Source organism: Mycotypha africana (assembly GCF_025528875.1).
Source record: "Mycotypha africana strain NRRL 2978 chromosome Unknown BDF20scaffold_1, whole genome shotgun sequence".
NCBI lineage: Eukaryota > Fungi > Mucoromycota > Mucoromycetes > Mucorales > Mycotyphaceae > Mycotypha > Mycotypha africana.
This window is the reverse complement of record NW_026515725.1, coordinates 2,312,401-2,334,711: the sequence shown is the minus strand read 5'-3', so window position 1 is coordinate 2,334,711 and position 22,311 is coordinate 2,312,401. Positions and strand designations below refer to the sequence as shown.

The window sequence follows — 22,311 nt, the reverse complement described above, 5'->3', positions numbered from 1 at the left end:
GTTGATCGACAGGAATTGATGGTTTCCAAAAGCTGGGTATCATTGGTAATATTGTGATAATGTACATTAAAATTAGATAGGGTATTGATTGAAGGTAGTTGATCGGGAAGATCTTTGCTCGAGGACGTTGACATTGCCTGAAACGCAAATTAAGTTGGTTGTTTTAAAAAGAGCAGAGAAAAAGCACGCTGTAATAAAAAGTTCGACCGATGACCAACGTTTCATTTTAGAGTCGGACTCCTATTGTTTCAATTTCAGATGTTCCAATTGACATCCACCAAAAGCACAGTAATCGTGAAATCTACACTTGATATCAAAAGCGAGCTTTCTTTCAGTTGGGTACTTAATTGCTCTTTCTCAACGAAAGGTGATTTCTCTTGTATACGCATATATGCTCAACAAAACCGCTTTCTTCTCAGCTACTTCCATGGCTCTCCTCAATTTGGTATGTGCATGGATTCTCAACGCAAAGTTTAACAATCTCAACGAGTGAAAGGCTCAGAAAATGGCCATTTAAGCTCACGTATAGTCAACTCCAGTGCGTGATAAAAGGGCACCAACATGCAGTCATTTTCCAAAAATATTTGAGCGAGCTTTGATATAAGAAAAGAAGGTGTTACTTGTGTTAAGCAATTCCCATTGATACTTTCTTTCTACCAGCAGTAAATATCTCCTTTCTGAATCAATGTTTTAACAGTGAGGAGCCTGACGACAGAAAGGATTTGAACATTTGTAATGGGTTAAAAATATGACTTTCAATATTGAAGAGAACGCTCATATGTATCTCATTTGGTTTAAGGAAAAAGAGCCTCTACCTGAACTTTTGCATTGCATTAAAAGTGCTATCTGGACTTTTTATGATGTATGTTATGCTTGCAAAAGTAAAAGTATCAACATTTTTTTACTTAAAATCTAAGTTTATAGTATATGTGAGAATAAGAGAAACTTCTATAGCCACTTCGGTAAGCCCACTGTTCTGCGAGCACCTTTGTATCAAAGTCACTATTCAGACATTATGACGAGCAGAAGAATCGTAGAATATATTACCTAATCATCCGGCAAAGCGTTTTCAACCCGAACACGAACTTAAAGAAGGGCGACAAATATAGTGGCTCGCCTTTGAAAAGAAATACAAAAGCTTTGGATATTTAGTTTGGAAGGCTTCGTTCAGGGTGCACCGAAATGAGATATCGTAAATGATTGCTTGTCTATTTGAGGCTACTATTCATCAGTACCAAATATATACACTTTTCTTTTCTCCCACTTCAAATGAACTCTTCATTGTTCAAAACCATAAATGCGTATCATCTAATACTGTTAATTCACGCTAGTTGAAGTATAAGTCAAAGCTTAAGTTAAGTTTGATGACAGTTGTGCAGACAGATGCCAATCACTTTTCACTTTTTTTTTTTTTTTTTTTGTTTGTTCCTGATATGCCAATGGCAGATTTATAAGTTTATAATAACGTTTAAGAAGAAAGCTATCATTTTTTATTTGTTGACGTAATTGTGAACATTTTGTAGTGTATCATTAATATTGAACTAGCTGTTATGGATGATCGAATAGTGTTTGTTAGTAGTAATCTTAGGGCTGCCATTGGCAGGTGTCAACATTGTGGGGAAACAATATCAAAGCTTTTATTATGCAAAAAGGGTAAAGACTCTTTCAGTCAAGCCAATTATATCACTGCAATAAAAACATTCGTTTCTCAGGTAAACTCAGAAAACTGAAAATTATCTCGTTTTTTTCAAAACAGTTATTGACCAATTTTTTCCCGTTCTTACATTAACCGTTTATATTTTCCTATGTCTGATAAGAACAGCGCTAACAATCGAAAGTTTATAGGGGCTGTTGATCAAGGTACTACATCCTCACGGTTCTTGATTTTCGACAATCAAGGAACTATAGTGACATATCATCAACAGGAACTGCCTCAGTCTCAACCACAACAAGGGTACGGAAGAGAAATAAACCTTTTAGACAATATTTTATTTGCTCTGATAGTATTATTCTCATATTCACATTAGCTGGCTGGAACATGATCCTATGGACATTTTCAATTCAGTGATTGAATGTATCAACAAAGCTATCAGACGCTTCGAACTCATGGGTTATGATATGAAAGACATCATCACTATTGGTATCACAAATCAACGAGAATCTGCAGTTGTATGGGACAATAAAACAGGCGAACCGCTACGACCGACCATTGTATGGAGTGATGTACGTACAGACGAGCTTGTGCACGAGTTGCAGAAAAAAGAGGGATCTGAAAAAGTTAAAGAGCGGTCCGGATTAGATATAACTTCGTATTTCACAGCTGTCAAATACCGTTGGATGTTAAATAATGATGATGCTGTACAACGGGCTGTAAAAGAGCGGCGAGCAAGCTTTGGAACAGTTGATAGCTGGTTAATTTACAAATTGACAGGCGGCAAAACACACGTAACAGATGTTACCAATGCCAGTCGTACTCTCTTGATGAATTTGAAAAATTTGCAATGGGACGAGGAGTTATTAAAATTCTTTGATATACCAGAAGAAACATTACCTGAAATTCGGTCCTGTTCAGAGGTGTATGGGCAACTTCAAGTAGATGATTGTTTATTAAAGGACATACCAATTGCTGGCTGTTTGGGCGATCAACAAGCAGCGTTGGTAGGACAGAAATGTTTTAGAAAAGGTCAAGCAAAATGTACATTTGGCACAGGTGCTTTTATGCTGTTCAATACGGGAGAAGAGTTGGTAAAGTCAAAGCATGGGCTCATTACCACCGTGGGCTTTAAATTGGGCGAGAAGGCAAAGGCAATTTACGCTTTGGAGGGTTCAATGGCTGTAGCAGGGTCCTCATTGAGATGGTTAAGAGACAATTTACGATTGATTGATTCAATGGAAGAAGTCAGCGGCTTGGGTAAGTTCGTCTATCAAGGGAAATTGAGGAAAGGCATGGAACCTAAATTATTGACATTTTTTAACTGCATATTTTGCCAAAAGCGGCCCATGTTCCTGATACAGGCGGCGTTTACTTTGTCACAGCATTTTCTGGCCTATTCGCTCCGTACTGGCGCGATGATGCTCGAGGAACAATGATCGGCCTTACCACGTTCACCAACAAATATCATTTAGCTCGTGCTACACTTGAAGCCATGTCCTTTCAGACGTATGCTATTTTGGAAGCTATGAACAAAGATGCTACAGATGCCAAAAATGATGACGGTGATAGTGACGACTTTTCACTTCATACACTCAAAGTCGACGGTGGCGTATCTAATTCAGATATTGCTATGCAAATTCAGGCAGATATTTTAGGCATACAAGTGGACCGGCCTTCGATGAGAGAGACAACAGCATTTGGAGCAGCTATTGCAGCAGGGTTAGCAGCAGGTGTTTGGAATGATATAGACGATTTAGAAGAATGTATCCGGAACAATTCAGATAACGATACGACTACCTTTCAAAGTAAGTTGTCGAAGGAAGAACGGGAAAAGAAACATAAAATGTGGCAAAAAGCCGTAGAAGCATCACTGCACTATAAAGATATTGATGAAGATGAAGATGAAGAAGAAGGTGAAAACGATGATGAAGACAAAGATGAACTACATCAGAAAGACGGTGATAATGAATCTCATAAGGAAACAAATTCAAATACAAAACTGGATTTCCAAGAATTATCTATATCAAATAGAAAGGAATAGTAATTGCGGTAGTAGATCGTATACAAAGACTCCAATCCAGATAATAGACTCTTCCTTTACTTGTAGATAATTCGCAACTATTATTTTGTAATTAATTTGTTACCACAAGCAGAATATTGTCATAGATATAACTTTTCTTTGATAACCCTTGTTTTTTCAATAAGATATCTTCCTTCTTTGTATTTTTGCTGCAGAGTAGGTGACTTGATATAACGCCAGCCTATCCGCATTTGGCATATGCTGCAGAATAAATCCGCTACCGTATGGATACCCGTCATCAACATACGCTGTTCCAAATGCCCCACGGTAATGTTCAGAACTTTATTGACTAAATAAGCGGGCCCATGCTGGGATATTCAGTAACAATAGATGTGATAATCAATGAGTACCCATAAACTCATAATTCCTTCACAATTAAGCATGCTGCAGAAGCAAATACTTATACTTACTCTTCCTAGATATGCTCCTGAAATAATCTCCTCTTGACTTGCAATATGAGTTTGGCAGGTACAACAGCAATAAATGCTACTTGATCGCTTGTGACCATCAAGGTCTTTTTGGTAAAAGGGGAAATATTCTGGATGAATTTTTAAACCCATTACTTTAGTATAAGAAGCAACAACAACTAAAAAAAAAAAAAAAAAAAAAAAGAAAAAAAAAGGCCTGAAGAATGCATTTAAACTTGACAGGTGTTATATCTGATTGTAATATTTGAATGATCAACGAACAACAACAACAACAAAATTGACAATGAACTCCTGAAAGAATGAGTTTGTATCCCGTGAATTATAATTTACTACTCATATTGCTTTTAAATCATTCACATGGAAATCAAGCACAACAGATATCTTTTATTACATGGTTTTATAGTGCAAGAATTGTATTTACAAACTTATCCACTTTATCCTCATCTTGTCTTGCCATTTCAATAATCATCAATAGCTTCTTGATACCAATCGTCAACTTTTGATCCATATTAGCTTGTCGTAAGTAACTCAAAGCTCTTTCTCTTTCTACATCTGCAAACAACTCTAACTGTTGTAACACCATATCCACGCTGTCTAAGGAAGTAATTGTAGGTACATAAATTTCTGCAGAGAATTCGTTAATCATATCCATTTGCTCCAAAAGACCTCGATTTGTCGTAGTCGCCAAAATCAATAAACGACGGTCTTTTGGTGGTTTTTTCTTTAGCAAAACGAGCAGAGCTTGTAATACAGCATTAGAGAAGCGAGGGCCAATAGGGACGTAATCCAGCAGACGCTCAATACCATCTACCACAATCACACTGATGGGTGACTTATACGAGTCGTTGAAAATCTTGTTGATTTCATTCACTTTGGCTGATTCAGTCATGCCGACCATGGTTTCAGGGGAAATCAATTTGATATACGGGAACTCACTTTGCATTGCTATGGTAGCCGCCAGAGCAGTCTTACCACTTCCTGCTGGACCGTGGAGCAACACGCTGACCAAAGGCGTACGACTTGACTGTCTGACTTGATCTACATACAGTTTGCCATCAGCAAGTATTTGCTTAATATGGGGACTAAAGGGAATAATATGGTTTTGAACACACTGCTGTAATTCTACTTCAGAAACACCGAACGCTGGTTGTACTTCTTTAAGCGCATTCAAGAAATCATCCATACACACTTTCATATCACTCACGTCAGCAGAAATACCTGCCAGTGTACCCACTTTGATATGGCGACTGAAAGCGTAAGAAGAAGCCGCTTTCACTACACCAGATATTTCTGCACCACTGTAATTCTTGGTGAGGTCAGCCAGTTCGTCCAGATTGACATCATCATCTAAGACCTCGTTAGAGCGCATTTTACTCGTATGAATTTTGAGGATTTGCAGTCGGCCTTTCTCATCAGGCAAACCGATTTCCATGTGCACCTCCAAACGGCCGGGACGTAACAATGCTTCATCGATCATGTCCTTGCGATTTGTCATACCAATGATTAAAATATTGTTGAGTTGTTCGACGCCATCCATCTTGGCGAGCAATTGGTTAACAACGGAATCGCCCACACCAGTATCGCCGCTACGACTACCACGAGCTTTACAAATAGCATCTAATTCATCTAAAATAATGATGTGGAGACCAGACTCTTCTCCTTTGGCACGGTATTCCTCTTCGGCATCGGCGAACAATTTACGCACATTCTCTTCGGATTGACCAACGAATTTAGAGAGTACTTCGGGACCGCTAACGACTTTGGGTTCTTTGGCGTTGAGCATTTTACCGATTTGGCGTGCCATAAGAGTTTTACCGGTACCTGGGGGACCATATAAAAGTAAACCCTTGACGTGTTGTACCCCAAGCTTTTCAACGAGAGCAGGTGGGAATATACGAGAAGCAAAGGCACGTCTAAAAATAGCATTGAATTCATCATCTAAACCACCAATACCAAGATCTTCAAATTGGAAATCAGGCTTGATCAAAGCCTTTGCCTTCATACTTAATCCGAAGAAGTAGTTTTGGATAAGTATATAGCATTAGTACAGACTAGATATGATGATAACTCATCACACAAACTTACGCTCTCTTTTTAGATTGCTTCAAATTTAAGTTTGAGTTTTCAATTTTGTTGAATTCGACATTGGTTTCACGCATTAAAAGACCACGAATAGCGTCAGTATTCTTTTCTTGATGTGCATCCACTTCGCCTCTCTTTAACACGCTCAAATCGACGACATCCAGATCAGTAACAGTGGCTCTGAATTTGACACCTGTATATTCAAAAGCAAAAGTTTGGCCCTTCGTAAACATCTGACTGTGGAAGTTCTATAAGCAAGTAATGATCTTTCAACAGTAAGTATTTTACATCTTGTTTGACAATATTCGTAGCAGTTGAAAAAGGGATGGGAGCAATACTTCACTGTGGCAAAAGCATGGGCAATCTCATCTTCTTTGAACTCATCAGGTAATCGCATACTCCGTTGAAAGAAATCTATATCCAGTTTCATATTACCGAGGTAAATATCCATACCTTCTGAATAGATATCATAAGGCAGAACAGATACTCGCTGATTCAAAGAGAAAGAAGCCCAACGACGGTGTGGACCATTGATACCTATTTGACCTTTCTGAATATTTCTGTCGGTTCTATTATCCAGGCATCGAAAGAATATATGGTATATTTTACTAATAGTTAACACTTTGTAACTTGCATTATGACTGTTACCTGCAAGAGAATACATATTCGTGATCTATAATGACATAATGAACTTTAGGGTCAATGAATCCAGGCGCAATATATACAAGATTGGTTAATGCGGCTGAATCAGAGGGACATTGTACAACTTCACAAAACCCGCCGTCTCCTTCTCTCTTTTCATCAAAACGAGAATAATTCATTTTCTCCTGTTCCGCGTGTAGTAAGTAAAAAAGAGAAAGGATGAAAGTGTCAGTTGCGAACCTGAGAAGAAAGAGAAGAGAAGCTAAATAAGTTTTCACAGCATAACAGTGCTGACATAGAGCCAATCAGCAGAGGACACTGTATTCAGGGCGGAATTACAATAAAAGTTTATAAAACAATATAATGCAGCAGAAAGATGTCAGATCAACAAGTATTCTTCTTTCCTTCCATCGTACAACTAATAATAGTCTGTCTTTTCATTCTCAAAAGATTTAGAATATGAATAAGAGTAATAACAGTACTCTTGAGTACATGAACGAAGAGAACGGCAATATTATGTGCCTTAATCAGAAAGGAAACTGGCTTGGTTGCAGTTATTACGCGACTTCCAGTTTAGAATTGTTCTTAATGGAGGACACAACGGAATCAACTTTCTCAACATTCACTCAATCCTATGAATTGATTTCTACACGTAATGTGTTTCAAAAGGCTTTTCTTTGTTACTTTATGTATGGACTCAACGCCTTTTACCATATAGTCATCACTCAAATTGCTCCTAAATTGATCATTGTGCCTGATTCGGCAGCTGATACTCTATACTCATTCCTGAGAAATGATTATGGTACAAACGAACATACATCTGTACATATTTATGAATATATATATATATATATATATGCAGTAACTGAATAAATCATTTGTAGGCACCACTATTGATGTCAAGCAAATAATGCTAAATAATTTTTCGTTTGAAAAAGGCCGTGATATGTTACTGAATTGGTACATGCACCAAATGGATGGAGTGAAAACCAATAGCACTGGCATGTATACTCCTCAACAAGAATATCTTAGTGCGTTTGGTACAACTTCCGCAATGGACCCAGAAGAAGCATTGCCCTTTGAACATCCAATTTTTTTAAGAGATCCAGAACAGGGCAATAAAACACAGGCCTATTTACAACTAGAAGGATTACTCCAGCTCGATCGTAGCCATTTAACTGTACGTATCAACCCAAATAAAATCAGAATTCATTATGACATTTTTTTTAACTTTAATTACTGTTGTTGTAAGGTTGGTTGCGCTGGTGTCTTATTGAAACATTTAGAAATGATTGAACAAGAGCAGACATTATTTAATCGTCAAGAAAACAACGAACAAGCTCAACAGTATGAGATATCTGTATGGCCAACAAATATAAGGGTCTTTTCCAGGTATTTATACAAATGAAACTCATACGCTTTGCAGTGAGTAAACATTAAAATCCGGGATTATAGTGAATGGAGTGTTCAGATCAGTTCAGATACAATAAACTCTTTACGTATCTTTGCAACTGAAACGCACCCAAATATGCACCAACAGCAGCAAAGTAATAAGAAAGAGGGCCTATCTCTTTTTGGTCTCTTGGACAAGACACATAGTGTATTAGGAAAACAGTTGTTGAGGGAATGGATTGCTCGACCCACGCGGAACACAACTACTTTGTCTCAACGTCAATCGACTATTCATATGCTATTGGAAGAAGCCAGGTCGTCAAAAACAAATGTGAACCATCATATATCAGATTTGGGACAATGCTTAAAGCATATCAAGAATATCTATCGGCTCTTGGCCAAACTAAGAGAATCAAAAAGGACAACTTCAAATGAGTGGCATTATATTCTAAAGGTATGGAGTTAAAGTAATACGTCACTAGCGAAATGGTGCTTCGTTTAGTGTATGCTTCTCTTGGAACTCATATTGTATGTATCTAATGACAAAACGCAATAGTTTGCTTATTATAGTATATGCATATTTGGAATTTTGAATCAGCAATTCTGTACAAAAGCAAAATATCAACAAATCCCTTTGATACAGAAAGTGAACGAAACCATGTCTACAGCAACGGAGGTTATGACTGAGATTGGATCTTGTATAGAAAACATAGTAAGCGACCAAAATTACGTTTGATGTTGATCTATACATACTAATTGTGGGACAATATTCTAATAGATTGACTTTGAAGAAAGCAAAATTGAAGGAAGAATCATCGTTAGGGAAGGTGTAAATGCTGTAAGATTGACCACCCGTGTCATATAAAGTATTTTGTGTTTAGAATTTTCGTCAATGGTATTAGGAGCTGGATAATTTACATGAAACTTATGAGCAATTGGACGATTATCTATTACAAGTATCTCAAGAAATAAGTGCTAGTTTGCCCGTCGCCCTAGGAGCAACCCTGAATGTGGTTTATTTCCCACAATTAGGTTATTTAATCACAATACCACAGTATCATTTACAGCAGAAATTCCAGCACTGTGAGAATAGCAGTATTTCCACTAGTGGCACCTGTAAGAGAGATAGTACAATGCCTAGATATTACGAACAAGCTTTAGAAGGATATGAACTACAGGTAAAATTGTATGGCATAATAGTGAGTAAGTACGTTACCGTATATTGATATTGATCTCCATGAAATACCAACTTCTTTAGTTTACCACGGCAGATAACCTATATTATAAAAATAAACGAACCAGAGAATTAGATGAAAACCTTGGAGATGTACATGCGCTGATAGCAGACAAAGAAATCGAGATTATTCACGAGTTATCTCAAAAAGTCTTGGGTTGTACGCAACAGTTCTTTGCTGTAGCCCAAGTACTTGCTGAGTTAGACTGGTAAGAAAGAACAATTCTACATCTTTTATACATGACTGACTCATCAATGAATGTCAGAAATACTAACTGAAGGTCTATAAACTATAGCTTAATGTCATTAAGCCTTGTTGCCTTAAAGTATAATTACGTCCAGCCTGTTATGACTAATGATGACTCTCTCATCATTTCGAAAGGAAGGCATCCGTTGCAAGAACGCAGCGTCAATATATTCATTCCAAACGACACTTGTGTAAAGGGTGGTCAAGGCTTTCAAGGTCAAAGAGAACAGCCAATCAAACAACGTAGCAAGCAAAGTGAGCAGAAACAGTGCAGTTTATCACGGATTTGCAGCAGTACGCGATCTTCGTCTTCTTCCGTTACCAGACCATTAGATGGAGGCATAGCAAGCTTAAAAAGCGACTTACAGATGAATAGTGTCCAAATAGTAACGGGTGCCAATTTCTCTGGAAAAAGTGTTTATCTGAAACAAATTGCTTTGATCGCTTATATGGCACATATTGGAAGGTGATATTACATCTGTTCTCTTTCTGGTACAAGCACTTTGTACTCATATTGTCATCCCCCCCCCCTCCTCCCTTAAGTTTTGTACCAGCCGAAAAAGCTATTGTAGGTATTGTCGACAAATTCTATACTAGAATTCAGACTTCAGAAACGGTTTCGAAGGTAACAAACACTTTATCAAACTTTCTTTCTACCTCGAACAGTAACTAAAAGCATATAAACTAGCCTCAAAGCGCATTTGGTTACGACGTACAGCAACTCAATCGAGCATTACATAATGCCACAGAACATAGTCTTGTCATTATAGACGAATTTGGAAAGGTATTTATATCTCTGATGGTATAATTAAACGAGCAAATATGAATATCATACATCTACTAAGAACTGGATTGATGTATAATAGGGTACAGACAGTTCTGACGGAGCTGCTTTGTTCTGTACAGTCATAGGCTATTTCTTATCTAAAAGAAATCAGTGTCCAAGAGTAATAGCAAGTACTCACTTTCATGGTAAAAATTCTCATCTACACAGTAAAATGGACGAGATGTACGAATATCACACACGACTCATCACTGTCGAACATACTTTTAAACAGATCTCATTAGCAAAGACTATTTATCTGCAGAAGATGGAATAACCCTTTCACATACAAAGATTATTGTTCATAATAAGTACTCAACGACAAACAATGCTGCCGTTAACATCAGATCAGAAATTTTTTGTTTGCATCAAACTACTCAAGATATGAACGGAAAAGAGAAAGAGAGTATTGGTAGAAGTAACTTTTTATCACGTAGTTTCGTCGATGTTGACAGTAGTAATAGGAGAGAAAACATGACGACAATTCCTGAAAATCCAAAGACACCTAGCGGAAATGAAGTCGTTTTTTTATACAAGATTATCCCCAGCGAAAGAAACCAACGACAACCACCGGAAGAAATCAGCAGGAATAACGAGTCGCATGGAATGTGGTGCGCTTCTATTGCTGGTTTACCAATTCATACTATTCAGAGAGGTATGTTGAGCCCATGTATATAAGCAAAATTAATCGACACTTATTGCTTTTTCTTCACATTTCAAAGCTGTTGAATTGTCTGAAAAGTACAAGCAAGGCACTAGCATCAATCGAATTCGAACCCAGCAAGACGAAGATTACTATAAAGCAATTGAGGCCATCCAAAATAAATTCCTGGAAACAGATATAAATGAAATCAATCCTTCAAAGCTTATTGCTTCTATTGAAGCATTATTGCAAGGATAAAAGTAAAAAATGATAATAAATTAGTAATTAAGACGATCGAGATCGCTTACTATGTAATTACTGACATTATTGCAATAAGCTTATTTAACATAACAATGAATACTGTCCAAAAAGCTAATAAAGTTGGGAGCCCCCGAACAACTGTTACACGGATAGAGTCTGAACGTGCTGTTGCAACGAAATCTATGACCTAACTTGGGAGTTGACTTTATTTTAGTAAACGCTCGCTTGTTCTAGATCATTTTCGATGTTCATCGTAAATTGCATTTTAAAAGGGTCTTTCTACAGCGCATTAGTGTATTAACTGTAGTAAACAAAAACCCTGTAAGTACATAATGAATGGTGTAACGATATTCGTCATTAATATTATTATACTTTTATTCATTTAGTATCCCATAATTTTTTCAAATCGTTCCAGCGATTTCTGTAGATTAATTATATTGAAACATAGGACATGTGGGCTTATATAGGGTTAAACGGGTTGTAGAGGAGATGCCGGCGCAAAAGCCATTAAGCCTGTAACTTTAAATCCGGGTTCTCGCTTCTCACCCCACAAGCAACACTATGAATATGGTCATTAATTAAATTACTAGCAAATATATTGTAAGGTTCCAAGCGGAATATCATCGTCATCATCATCAACATTGTCAATAGGAGTCGATCCAGTAGTTGTCCTAGGGAAAAGCAAACCTCGCTTGCAATGCATGTTCTTATAATATTGCTGAATATAGCTATCATGTCGTTGTGATGAGTAATTTTTCATTGTACTAATCGCTGGTAATATTCTTACAATCTCGAGCGTTATATCATTTTGATGTGTCGCCGTGGTATAAACCAGAGTAGATAGAGCAAAAGATGCACGAATTTTCTGCTTTGTTGAAACTGCTGTTGCTGTTATAGATGAGGATGAAACTGACAGTTTTTTATGGGTCAGAAGGTAGACTTTATCAGTATACATTGGAAATCGTTTAGCTGGTGAAAGATATGGTATATTAGACGTAGCTGACTCATCATTTGTATTTGATTTGGAGATTATTAGCCGCTCTATTTGATCCCAAACGTGCCTAATATGGATCAGGTTACTTAATGTTGGTCTAGCTGATTTATATTGCCGCTTTCTCTGTTGTGCTTGAAGCTTCTGGATTGTGCAATTATATACTCTCAACATGTCAGATTTGTTATAAGCTGTATTATTGGTATTAGGCACCTGTGTTCGATGTTGCCGATGCATCGTTGTTGCATGATAGTAGTTTGTTCTGGTGCGGACATCAGTTTCTCTACTAACGTCAATATCAATATTATGGTTGATTTTTCTTTTACGAGGTATAATAACAGAGTACTGTTTTCTAGTGCTGTAGATATCGGGATCTCTCACTTTCAGTTGATGATTCGCTGTAGAAGCCGATGATGAGACCCACATATTAGCCCAATTGGATAATTGATCAAATAAACCATGTGACGTCAATGCAGTACTTTTGTAATTGTTATGGCCGTTGGATTGAGACTCTAAATGATGGCGAAAACGAATAGATGTGGTTGACATTTACAGTAAAATAGAGGGTATAAAAAGCTGCAAAAGAAAAGACGAGGTAAAGAGAATGTTTTGTTGATCTTGCATTTATATATTTGGGAGGTATGGTGCCTTGACAATAATTCGCTGCAAAAAATTAAAAAAATCTGTTAAAAATAGCCACAACTGTTTTTCTTTTTTGGTGAAACGCCTGTTCCATATAGCTGATGCTGCTTCCATTACTAAAAATAGCTTCCTGGGCCTGAAATAGCATCAAAATCAATCATGATCGTTTAAGTCAGGCTCAGTTCAAGTTTGCTTGAAAGGAAATCATTCGACTCAAGCATTTATCATAGTATGCAAAGACGAGCTTTCAGATTGCACAAAAAAAAAAAGGAAGTCATTTAACATTGTCAAAGTGACAGGTAGGTGATCGCTGCTATAATACGGAAAGATAGGATTTGTACACGCTTACTTGCACTTTTCAGCTATATGACAGCTACTACATGAACTGGTAATATATTACATAGAGTCCAAAGAGATTTAACATGTTGCTTCATGTAAATCATGTTATCGACCTGTTGCACGTAGAAAGTTCGACTTTCCGACGTTTAAATATTTCGTGCATTTCTACGAACAATTCATCACTCACAACGATCTGATTAACCGGTTCGCTTTAGGACGCGAGCGACAAAGCGTCAAACTGCTTTATAAAAAACGACACTGTGTGGATATTTTTTAAACAGATATTGTGCGCAGAGAGAGATTGTGCGTGCCTAGAAGGCAAGAAATACTTACAAAAAACGAAAAAAAAAAAGAAAATACCCAACTAGAGTGTATCTTTTGTAAGCAATGGATGATTCAATTTTCCTCCTGAAATATCTAAAATTTCAATGAAAAAGCTTTTGCTTTAATATGATAATAAATGACTCGTTTATTGATGGATAAAATTCTCAGCTGGACTCTCTGAAAATGCAGACGCACAGGCAGTGCCACAGCACAGCGTGGAAAAAGAACTGTTACGCATTACCTCGTTTTATTTAAAAAATTTAACTCGAATTCAAAAGACATGGGACTCATGGAAACTTTGTGATACGCTTCATTGCAAGGACTATTATCGTTGAACAAGTCCACTTGTAAAAATTAATACATACTATAGTTCGTTATAAACTCTTGAATACCGAGTTTCATAGTTCAATACTATAACAGTAGTGGAGATCAATAATAGCAAAAGCCTGACTAGGAAAAGGATGTTATTAAAAACGCGCAAGTATCTTGACGAACAAAAAATGCACGCATATACTGCTTTTGGGGTGATAAGATCAATGGCAATATTTGACTAAAAATACTGGTACACTTCCAATTGATAAACTATTATATCTCAAGTGCCTCGAGTTGTCATTATCGATAAAGCAGTAGCCAATTTTCTGAGGCCTTTACTTCGGTAATAAGACCCAAAATGAGGGTACGTTGTAATCATCGACATGAACGCTGTTAACTTTCTAGAGGTCACTTTATGTATAGAGAGTTGGGAAAAAGAAAATTTAGAACTCTGTCTCATACACGTATAGTTTAAGAGCGTCTAAGTGTAAGAGGGTGCCTTGGGAATGTACCTTACAGTTTAGATTTGAAACAGCTATGCAATATCGGTACCAATAAAGCAATGTCTATTTACTTCAACAAAGCAACTCCATACGTGACAGACACTATACATAGTTTAAAAATATGAATAATTCAGTCATGAACAGCCTTCATGCAAGTATTTTAATACACCCGAAAAATTTCAGATTATTGCTCACTCCACGATTTTGAAGCACCGTATCACGGGTAGACTAAGAAAAATTACCCTGGTGTTGCTTATTTCCATGTGGTTCGGTTTCTTTTAAGAAAAGGCAAGGGATTATGTCAAAAGCAGCAAAAGCAACATTATTGGCATCTGTATTATTTTGTGGTGCTTCCGTAGTGGGCGTACATTACATTCAAAATACAGAAAAGGAGGTTGGGAATCGGGAAAAAACCTGGATGAACACTTCGAGCACATGTAGACTCGAGATTTACTGACAACTTTACGATCTAGAATCTTAGAGCAGGTGTACTGCGCGATGAAGAGAGAAGACAGAAAAAAGAACAGCAGCGCAACAATATGAAGGAGCTGAAAGAACAGCGAGAATTACACGAGGCATTGTTGAAAACACAGGAAGTGTCAAAAATACCATCGAATGAAGCGACGACAGAAGACGTCGACTGACGTAGATGAGCCTTATATAATGAATATGAGGGAAAAAGCATCCAAATAAATGAATGAATCTTTTTTATTATAGAAAGTGGGATACATCTTTGCAGGAGTTGTGAAAATAGAGCTAACTACTTACTCCATGCACCAAAGATATGCTAAAACATATCTAAGCACTTTCGCCCTTTTGGAAGACATAGGTCAAGTGGCACTTGCCACAGTATTGACGATCCTGGTGCTTAGCCATAAAGACACCGGCTCCACAGGTGGCATTAGGACACTCACGGCGAAGACGGGTAATCTTACCAGATTCATCGACCTTATAGTACTTGAGAATGGCCAACTTAACCTTGGTACGCTTATGCTTGATCTTCTTGGGAGTAGTGTAAGTCTTCTTCTTTCTCTTCTTACCACCACCGAGAAGCTCGATGTTCAAGTGAAGAGTGGAGTTATCTTGGACACCATAGAGACCAAGTTCACCTTCAGAAAGAGACTTACCACCGAAAGACAAGCGTTGAGCGTCAACAGGGAGACTTTCACGTTGCTCGATCAAAGACTTGACAGAAGAAACGGGAGTGTTGGCATTAACATCAACGACGAGAGTGTTGCCTTGGAGAGATTTGACGAAGACTTGCATTTTTTTTCCAGATAACTCGATTATTTTTCAACAAGATTTAAATGTAGTGATGAAAAAGAATCTATAAATATTGTGCAATAATGATTTTAAGCTTAGTATACCAAACCAATGACAAGATCGTAAAGAAGCAATGAGAACGCAGTTGTAATGAAACTGACGCTTAATTGTACATACCTTCCTCACTATCTGTTCGAAGCGTAAAAAAACTGGGAAAGAAGCTTTGAAAGTGTTCGCTCCTACCAAATCTTATTAACGAGCCTACAAAAAATTTTCAGTCCTGTTTATTGGTCAACTTTTTGTGACGCTCGAAATTTGCCGCTGTCATTGTCTTGTCTTAAATTGAGTACTTCCATTTCTGCTTAATTGCAGGCTTTACCAGTGTGGAGAAATAGTAGTGTCATGCCAGGTATTTCCCGCATTTGCCATTTACTCGCTTCTTTTGTAGTGCGCACTTGCTAGCTACAAAAAATGACAATCATCTTATTGATTTTATCTTTGTGAAATTCTTAAAAGGTTACGCGAATAACTTTTCAAAACAACCTAAACGGAAAAGGTCAAGAAGTAGAAGTGGCGGTTTTGACAGTAAACAGGACGACCTGAATTACGTGGATGAAGAAAGTGACTTATCTTCTGTTGATGAACATTTAAATACAAATGATTTTGGTAGCCATAATGTGTCCTCACCGCGACATTCGCTTGCATCACAACAAAATGAAACTGGTGCTCATACCTCACACCCAAGGAAAAGGGGTAGACCAAAGGTGAACCACTCTTCCGCAAGCCCTGCTCATGTCAAAGAAGAGTCAACTAGCAGCGATAAGCCAAGCCAACAACATGCTTATGGGTCACCTTCAGCTTCAACAGCAACGACAACTGGAACAAACGGTTATGAGAGTGATAAAGATGAGATAGGTGAAACTAAAGTGGATAAATTTGGCCGACTACAAGGAGGTATGCACTGAAAATGAGTGCATTTGATTTCACCAACATCTTATGCTCATACTGTTGAATTCAACTGTTTTTAGGACGTGAATACAGAGTACCTACTTTTACTCTACCAACAAGGGATGACACATTGTTTATGTTCTCTAAAGATCCAGCAGCGCTATTAGGGTTTCGTGATAGTTTTGTGTTCTTGAAAAAGAATGTAAAATTACAAAAAGTGCACATTGACAACAATGAGAAGGGCCACCTTGTCGATTCAAATCTATTAAGATCAACTTTTCGCACAAGGGAAATTTCGGTTGTTACTGCACGGTCGGTTTTTAAGCAATTTGGACATAGAATTGTAAAGAGAGGACGAAAGGGAAGAGACGATTATTATTACACTGATGAAGTAGATGATGGTGATGACATTCCTTCAGAAGATGAATATTACGCCAATAACTTCTTTGATAGTCAAAGTGGCATCAATAGACCTATACCAGCCTCATCTTTTATACAACCAAATCATCATTATCATCATTCAAGCCATCATTACAATTCGTCTATAGCCTTAAGTGCTGGGGGACCCAATAGCCTCATTGGCAACAGTACTAATCATGATTATGGACGTAATAATTTAACTCACAAGTTATCCTTATATGACACTCAAACAAATGAGCTGAACTGGTTACATAATGCAGCTTTATCAACCAGACAATTTAATACGTCATTATTCTCTTATCGCAAAAATAATCCTACAACTTACGATTTGTTAACGAATGTTTATCAGATACCTGCAAATAAGCAAACACTAAAGGATACAACAGCTTTCAATGGAAAAGATGTTGATCCTACTTCTAAAACGGTGACAAATGACATTGATACAAACGAAGACACTATTGATAATGCAAATATCCTTTCATCCTCCGCAGATCCGCAGCTACAACAGAATCCAAGAAATGCTACCTTTACAGCTAATGCCACGACTAGTAACAATGCCTCAATGAATATGAATCCTATGACAGTTGCCCCTGATATGCGCACAGTGCCAAATATCCAACAGTAAAAGAATAGTATTTCCTTTCATTTTTTTTTATTCTATCACAACCCTAAAGTCTTTCTAGCATTTTCACGTACGATTTCATTATATCTTTCTCTGTTTTCCCTCCACATTTTCTAGAAGTGAATAAATAATTGATGAATAAAAAATTCGAAGCCAAGAGTCTGCTTATAAAAGTTACACTTACAGAAGCATCAATATTAGCTCCACTTTCATCATTGGGTTCTGCTAACATACTAACGACGCTTAACAAGATTTTTTCCACGCTTTGTACAGGACTCCATCTCTCTGAGCTACTCTCGTACATATTCGGATCATCACCTGGAGGATGTAAAATGGAAATACACACAGTGCCATTCGGATATACATTAGGATGGAAGAAATCACAAGTGAAGCGCATTGTGGGTGGGCTTAAGGGATAATCTTTGGGGAATGTTAAAGTAGCAGGAAATAAGCCGCCTTCGAAAGGTGTTCCTTCAGGTCCACTATGAAGAGATGCAATTTCATATTAAAGCGGTTCCTCTTCAAAACAGTTTCCTTCCTCAGGTTAAAACAAATCTATACTTACGCAATAAGCGCTTCCCACTCAAAAAAATTATTTTCATCAATAGGGCCTAGATTTATATTGTTCCGTGAGCTAATTTCATCTATACTTTTTTGTTTTAAAAGTTGCTTAGCGCAGTTTTCAATCTTCAACCATACCTGCAGTAATTCCTTCAGGTGCATTTAACGTTAGCTCTACAAATATGTTGTTTGTTGAGTAAGATATAGTTTCATTGCGTCAAAACTATCTGGATTTCAGCTGCTCACCTCGGTACTCTGTCATTAAACGCTTCAGGGCGGTTGATCCCATGGTTCGGTTATTATACATCTGGCTCGATTAATTTATAGTTTCTGTTTACGCGATTTATACTATTTGAAATGACAATCTGATGACAGGTTCTCAAGTTTAACTATATATAGTATTATTGAGCGAACTGGTGAAACTCGTTGTTCAAGCAAGATAAAAAGGAAATTATTAAGGTAGGCTGAATTTAAGGATCATCCACGATCGAGCACTCTTAAGGACCCAAATGGGAAAGCAGAAATTCCGACGGACTTTTAAACAAGCCACACACTAAACCAGTTGAATACTCCAAGCGAAATGCCGAAAGTGAAGGGGTACTTGTCTTTTGAACTTTTCTTTTTTTCTCTTTGTTTTACACTATCTTCAATAAAAGAACATCATATATACTCTACATATCTTCTAGAAAATGGGTTTGTTTAGTGGACTTACTGGAAACAAAAGCAATGACAGCTACGACAAGAATTTAAGTGATACCAATACCACTGACACTAGCTCCTTGGACGACATATATTCATCTGGAGGTATAACTACTTCAGAAACAAGTTTTGGTGATATGGGATCAGATAATAGCTTCGAAAAGTTGCCCGACTTTATGACCGGTTTGAACAGTTACGATACAAGTCGATTGCAACCTGTTGCTTTAACTGGTGGTCTTGATTTCTTACAAATTGAAGGTGAATCCACCGGCACCAGCGTTCATGGTTCTTCTTTAACTCCTTCCCGTGGATGGTCAGACGATTTGTGTTATGGTACAGGCACTTCTTACTTAGCAGGGCTCACTTTAGGTGGTGCATTCGGCTTAGCTGAAGGTTTAAAAAAGAGCAGTGGATCGCCTAATATGAGAGTGCGTTTAAATACAACCCTTAACTCTATTACACGTCGTGGACCAGGGCTTGGTAATTCCATCGGCGTGATCGCGATGATCTACAATGGCGCTACAGCTGTCATTGATGCTTCAAGAGGAAAGCATGATATATTTAATAGTGTTGCAGGAGGTGCTTTAGCTGGTGGTTTGTTCAAGTCAACTGCAGGTCCTCGTGCAGCTGCCGTTTCCGCTGGTGTTTGTGCTGGTGTTGCTGGTGCATGGTCAGTTTTGGTATCGAACTTTTCCGACAAATAAAGCAAATTATACAAATAATACAACTGTAGTATAGATTCCCCTCCACCACATATGGAAAAAGCACCGAGTGAAAGGAATTATTTATAGTATATAGGAACAATTACATCCACCTACAAAAATGAAACACATACACACGCACATCCATATGCATACGACCTTCCCTGTACAACCATTATATGGAGGATACAATTTAAACGATATCAAGATTATCTTACTTGTACACACAGACTATTGTACCATATATATGGGTCCTTCCTTCTTTTCTCTTTGTAATTCGAAATAAACTAAGTCTGATAGAAATCTATAACTTCCGCTAAGAGATGATGTACATGCGAACCAAATGCAAGTGTGAAGAAGCAACTTCGTTGGTTACGAAGCAGGTTTGGCTTTAAGGCTGCTGTCAGTAGACAGGTTTTCATTCGATGTTTTGGTAGCAGGTCTGTCCATCGATACTACTGCGTAATATTCGGTATGGCCACAATTTTTTCATCTATTTGTTCAATGCATTTTGACAAATACGATACAAGTCATAATCATTCTTACGCTGTAGCTATTTTTATATATATATCACGGCTACGTAATAAGGACGAACAATCTTTTATAGTGGTATCCGCGAAACAGATATTGACAGACAGAAAATCCGATTTTTTTTTTCTTCTTTGGAGGAGCTTCTGATGGGTTTAATTCAAAGTCCTGCTACACATTAAACATTGCTGTCAATGCTTTTTTTTTTTCAGCCTCCCGTCAGTAACGTACATCATTAGTTAAGATGGGTATTCTCGAGAAGATCCAAGATATTGAAAATGAAATCAAGCGTACTCAAAAGAACAAAGGTTAGATTATAAAAAAAGTAGATCGCAGATCTATGTTTTCTTAATTGTGCATTTAAGTAACAAGAAAACTTTATCTATATAGCTACCGAGTATCATCTTGGTTTGTTGAAAGCCAAGTTGGCCAAATATCGTGTCCAACTGTTGGAAGGCGCAAAGACGAAATCTGAAAAGGTAGGAAAATGCTTTCTGAATCCTCGTTGTAAATACATGTTTTAATTGATAAACTTCTCTTCTTTTTTTTAAAAAACATAGGGTGAAGGTTTCGATGTTATGAAATCAGGCGATGCTCGTGTCGTAATGATCGGTTTTCCTTCCGTTGGTAAATCAACGTTGTTATCCAAGCTCACCCCTCAAGAATCTATTGCAGCGGCCTACGAGTTTACAACTTTAACATGTGTTCCTGGTAAATTTACGTATAAGGGCGCAAATATTCAATTACTTGATTTGCCCGGTATTATCGAAGGAGCTTCTCAAGGTAAAGGTCGTGGTCGTCAAGTTATTGCTGTTGCAAGAACGGCTGACGTAGTATTAATGATGCTGGATGCTACGAAATCAGCTCAACAAAGGTAAAAACTGTTCTATCATTGATGATCTGATGATATGCAGACGTTCCTCTAACAAATTCTATTCTACATAGACCTCTATTGGAAGCTGAATTGGAAGCTGTGGGCATTCGTCTTAATCAAAGTTTTCCCAACGTATCATTCAAAGTTAAGAAGGCTGGTGGCATTAGTTTTAATGCAACTGTCAAGTTAACAAAATTAGATCAGAAAATGGTTCATAACATCTTACACGATTATAGTAAGTTTGCTGATCTCTTAAAAAGAATGAAGTAATATAAAGTCAACTCAACGTTAAATTTGCTAACTCTTGATTATCTTTGACAGAAATTTTCAATGCTGACATCGTTGTACGTGAGGATATCAGTGTAGAGCAATTTATAGATGTTGTACTGGGAAACAGAAGGTATATCAAATGTATTTATGTAGGTATTCCTGAAAGATATTTCTGTGTCTCGTCTATTGTTCATTGTTTACTTACTCCATTCTTTCCAATGAAGTGTTATAATAAAATCGATCAAATCAGTTTAGAGGAAGTGGATCGATTAGCCCATCAGCCTGATACAGTAGTAGTTTCTTGTGAAGATGATCTTAACTTAGACTATCTAGTGGAGTGTATATGGAGGAAGTTGAATTTGATGCGTGTATATACAAAGAAGAGAGGAGAGTTTCCTGACTTTGATGATGGGCTTATCGTTAGAAGTGGAGCTACAATTGAACATGTATGCCATGCCATTCACAGAACTCTGGCAGATAATTTCAGATACGCATTAGTTTGGGTAAATAATATCAACGCACGAAGTCATTCTTTTGCTATTGCAAGTGATAACCGAAAAACGTTACTTTTATAGGGAACTTCTACGAAACACAATCCCCAACGCGTGGGTATAAATCATTCAGTCCATGATGAAGATGTTGTACAGGTTGTAAAGAAATAAATCAGTTTGAGTGTATTTTATGTTGATTTTTTAGCAACTTGATTTAGCTGTTGAATGATTGGATGTTTTTTGATTGTTTGAGTTTCTTCAGCAAACTGTCTATAAAAAGACATTATAGTGAAAGGGACCCCCCACCTGATTCACAGTCTGCTGCTATTAGACTGCT

General features: G+C 37.4%; 11 protein-coding genes across 11 annotated transcripts; 6 read left to right on the top strand and 5 right to left on the bottom strand.

Moving 5' to 3' along the window:
* Positions 1-1,805: 1,805 nt before the first annotated feature.
* BDF20DRAFT_909385 (glycerol kinase) lies at positions 1,806-3,695 on the top strand (the record flags this gene model as incomplete). The annotated part of the gene is made up of 3 exons (XM_053083577.1): positions 1,806-1,954; positions 2,028-2,911; positions 2,995-3,695. The coding sequence occupies 3 exons, from the start codon at positions 1,806-1,808 to the stop codon at positions 3,693-3,695; spliced, it is 1,734 nt and encodes a 577-aa protein (XP_052940890.1).
* Positions 3,696-3,814: 119 nt separating this feature from the next.
* On the bottom strand, positions 3,815-4,294 carry BDF20DRAFT_831652 (yippee zinc-binding/DNA-binding /Mis18, centromere assembly-domain-containing protein; the record flags this gene model as incomplete). Its single annotated transcript, XM_053078470.1, has 2 exons — positions 3,815-4,042; positions 4,145-4,294. The coding sequence occupies 2 exons, from the start codon at positions 4,292-4,294 to the stop codon at positions 3,815-3,817; spliced, it is 378 nt and encodes a 125-aa protein (XP_052940889.1).
* Positions 4,295-4,559: 265 nt separating this feature from the next.
* BDF20DRAFT_904182 (P-loop containing nucleoside triphosphate hydrolase protein) lies at positions 4,560-7,706 on the bottom strand (the record flags this gene model as incomplete). Its single annotated transcript, XM_053082997.1, has 5 exons — positions 4,560-6,165; positions 6,248-6,492; positions 6,588-6,813; positions 6,893-7,036; positions 7,660-7,706. The coding sequence occupies 5 exons, from the start codon at positions 7,704-7,706 to the stop codon at positions 4,560-4,562; spliced, it is 2,268 nt and encodes a 755-aa protein (XP_052940888.1).
* A 1,569-nt stretch (positions 7,707-9,275) lies between these two features.
* BDF20DRAFT_53744 (muts domain V-domain-containing protein) lies at positions 9,276-11,778 on the top strand. Its single transcript, XM_053075694.1, has 8 exons — positions 9,276-9,456; positions 9,537-9,721; positions 9,809-10,225; positions 10,303-10,384; positions 10,448-10,543; positions 10,626-10,731; positions 10,818-11,237; positions 11,305-11,778. Exons 1-8 carry the CDS (start codon positions 9,412-9,414, stop codon positions 11,481-11,483), a joined length of 1,530 nt encoding a protein of 509 aa, XP_052940887.1. The 5' UTR covers positions 9,276-9,411; the 3' UTR covers positions 11,484-11,778.
* An 80-nt stretch (positions 11,779-11,858) lies between these two features.
* Positions 11,859-13,066, bottom strand: BDF20DRAFT_845630 (uncharacterized protein). The gene is made up of 2 exons (XM_053079696.1): positions 12,274-13,066; positions 11,859-12,214 (listed from the first exon to the last, which is right to left on the bottom strand). The coding sequence occupies exons 1-2, from the start codon at positions 13,024-13,026 to the stop codon at positions 12,194-12,196; spliced, it is 774 nt and encodes a 257-aa protein (XP_052940886.1). The 5' UTR covers positions 13,027-13,066; the 3' UTR covers positions 11,859-12,193.
* Positions 13,067-14,786: 1,720 nt separating this feature from the next.
* On the top strand, positions 14,787-15,301 carry BDF20DRAFT_845628 (uncharacterized protein). The gene is made up of 2 exons (XM_053079695.1): positions 14,787-14,991; positions 15,071-15,301. The coding sequence occupies exons 1-2, from the start codon at positions 14,896-14,898 to the stop codon at positions 15,239-15,241; spliced, it is 267 nt and encodes an 88-aa protein (XP_052940885.1). The 5' UTR covers positions 14,787-14,895; the 3' UTR covers positions 15,242-15,301.
* BDF20DRAFT_845625 (ribosomal protein S27a-domain-containing protein) lies at positions 15,302-16,090 on the bottom strand. Its single transcript, XM_053079694.1, has 2 exons — positions 16,038-16,090; positions 15,302-15,924 (listed from the first exon to the last, which is right to left on the bottom strand). The coding sequence occupies exon 2, from the start codon at positions 15,861-15,863 to the stop codon at positions 15,396-15,398; it is 468 nt and encodes a 155-aa protein (XP_052940884.1). The 5' UTR covers positions 15,864-15,924; positions 16,038-16,090; the 3' UTR covers positions 15,302-15,395.
* On the top strand, positions 16,091-17,893 carry BDF20DRAFT_845624 (chromatin remodelling complex Rsc7/Swp82 subunit-domain-containing protein). Its single transcript, XM_053079693.1, has 3 exons — positions 16,091-16,269; positions 16,377-16,814; positions 16,889-17,893. The coding sequence occupies exons 1-3, from the start codon at positions 16,263-16,265 to the stop codon at positions 17,851-17,853; spliced, it is 1,410 nt and encodes a 469-aa protein (XP_052940883.1). The 5' UTR covers positions 16,091-16,262; the 3' UTR covers positions 17,854-17,893.
* Positions 17,889-18,700, bottom strand: BDF20DRAFT_904180 (ubiquitin-conjugating enzyme E2; the record flags this gene model as incomplete). The annotated part of the gene is made up of 5 exons (XM_053082996.1): positions 17,889-17,963; positions 18,035-18,332; positions 18,416-18,461; positions 18,550-18,585; positions 18,658-18,700. The coding sequence occupies 5 exons, from the start codon at positions 18,698-18,700 to the stop codon at positions 17,889-17,891; spliced, it is 498 nt and encodes a 165-aa protein (XP_052940882.1).
* Positions 18,701-19,100: 400 nt separating this feature from the next.
* Positions 19,101-19,814, top strand: BDF20DRAFT_831646 (Tim17/Tim22/Tim23/Pmp24 family-domain-containing protein; the record flags this gene model as incomplete). The annotated part of the gene is made up of 1 exon (XM_053078469.1): positions 19,101-19,814. The coding sequence occupies one exon, from the start codon at positions 19,101-19,103 to the stop codon at positions 19,812-19,814; it is 714 nt and encodes a 237-aa protein (XP_052940881.1).
* Positions 19,815-20,583: 769 nt separating this feature from the next.
* BDF20DRAFT_812702 (developmentally-regulated GTP-binding protein 2) lies at positions 20,584-22,145 on the top strand (the record flags this gene model as incomplete). The annotated part of the gene is made up of 7 exons (XM_053076815.1): positions 20,584-20,647; positions 20,730-20,818; positions 20,900-21,213; positions 21,285-21,448; positions 21,535-21,632; positions 21,708-21,986; positions 22,059-22,145. 7 exons carry the CDS (start codon positions 20,584-20,586, stop codon positions 22,143-22,145), a joined length of 1,095 nt encoding a protein of 364 aa, XP_052940880.1.
* Positions 22,146-22,311: the final 166 nt, after the last annotated feature.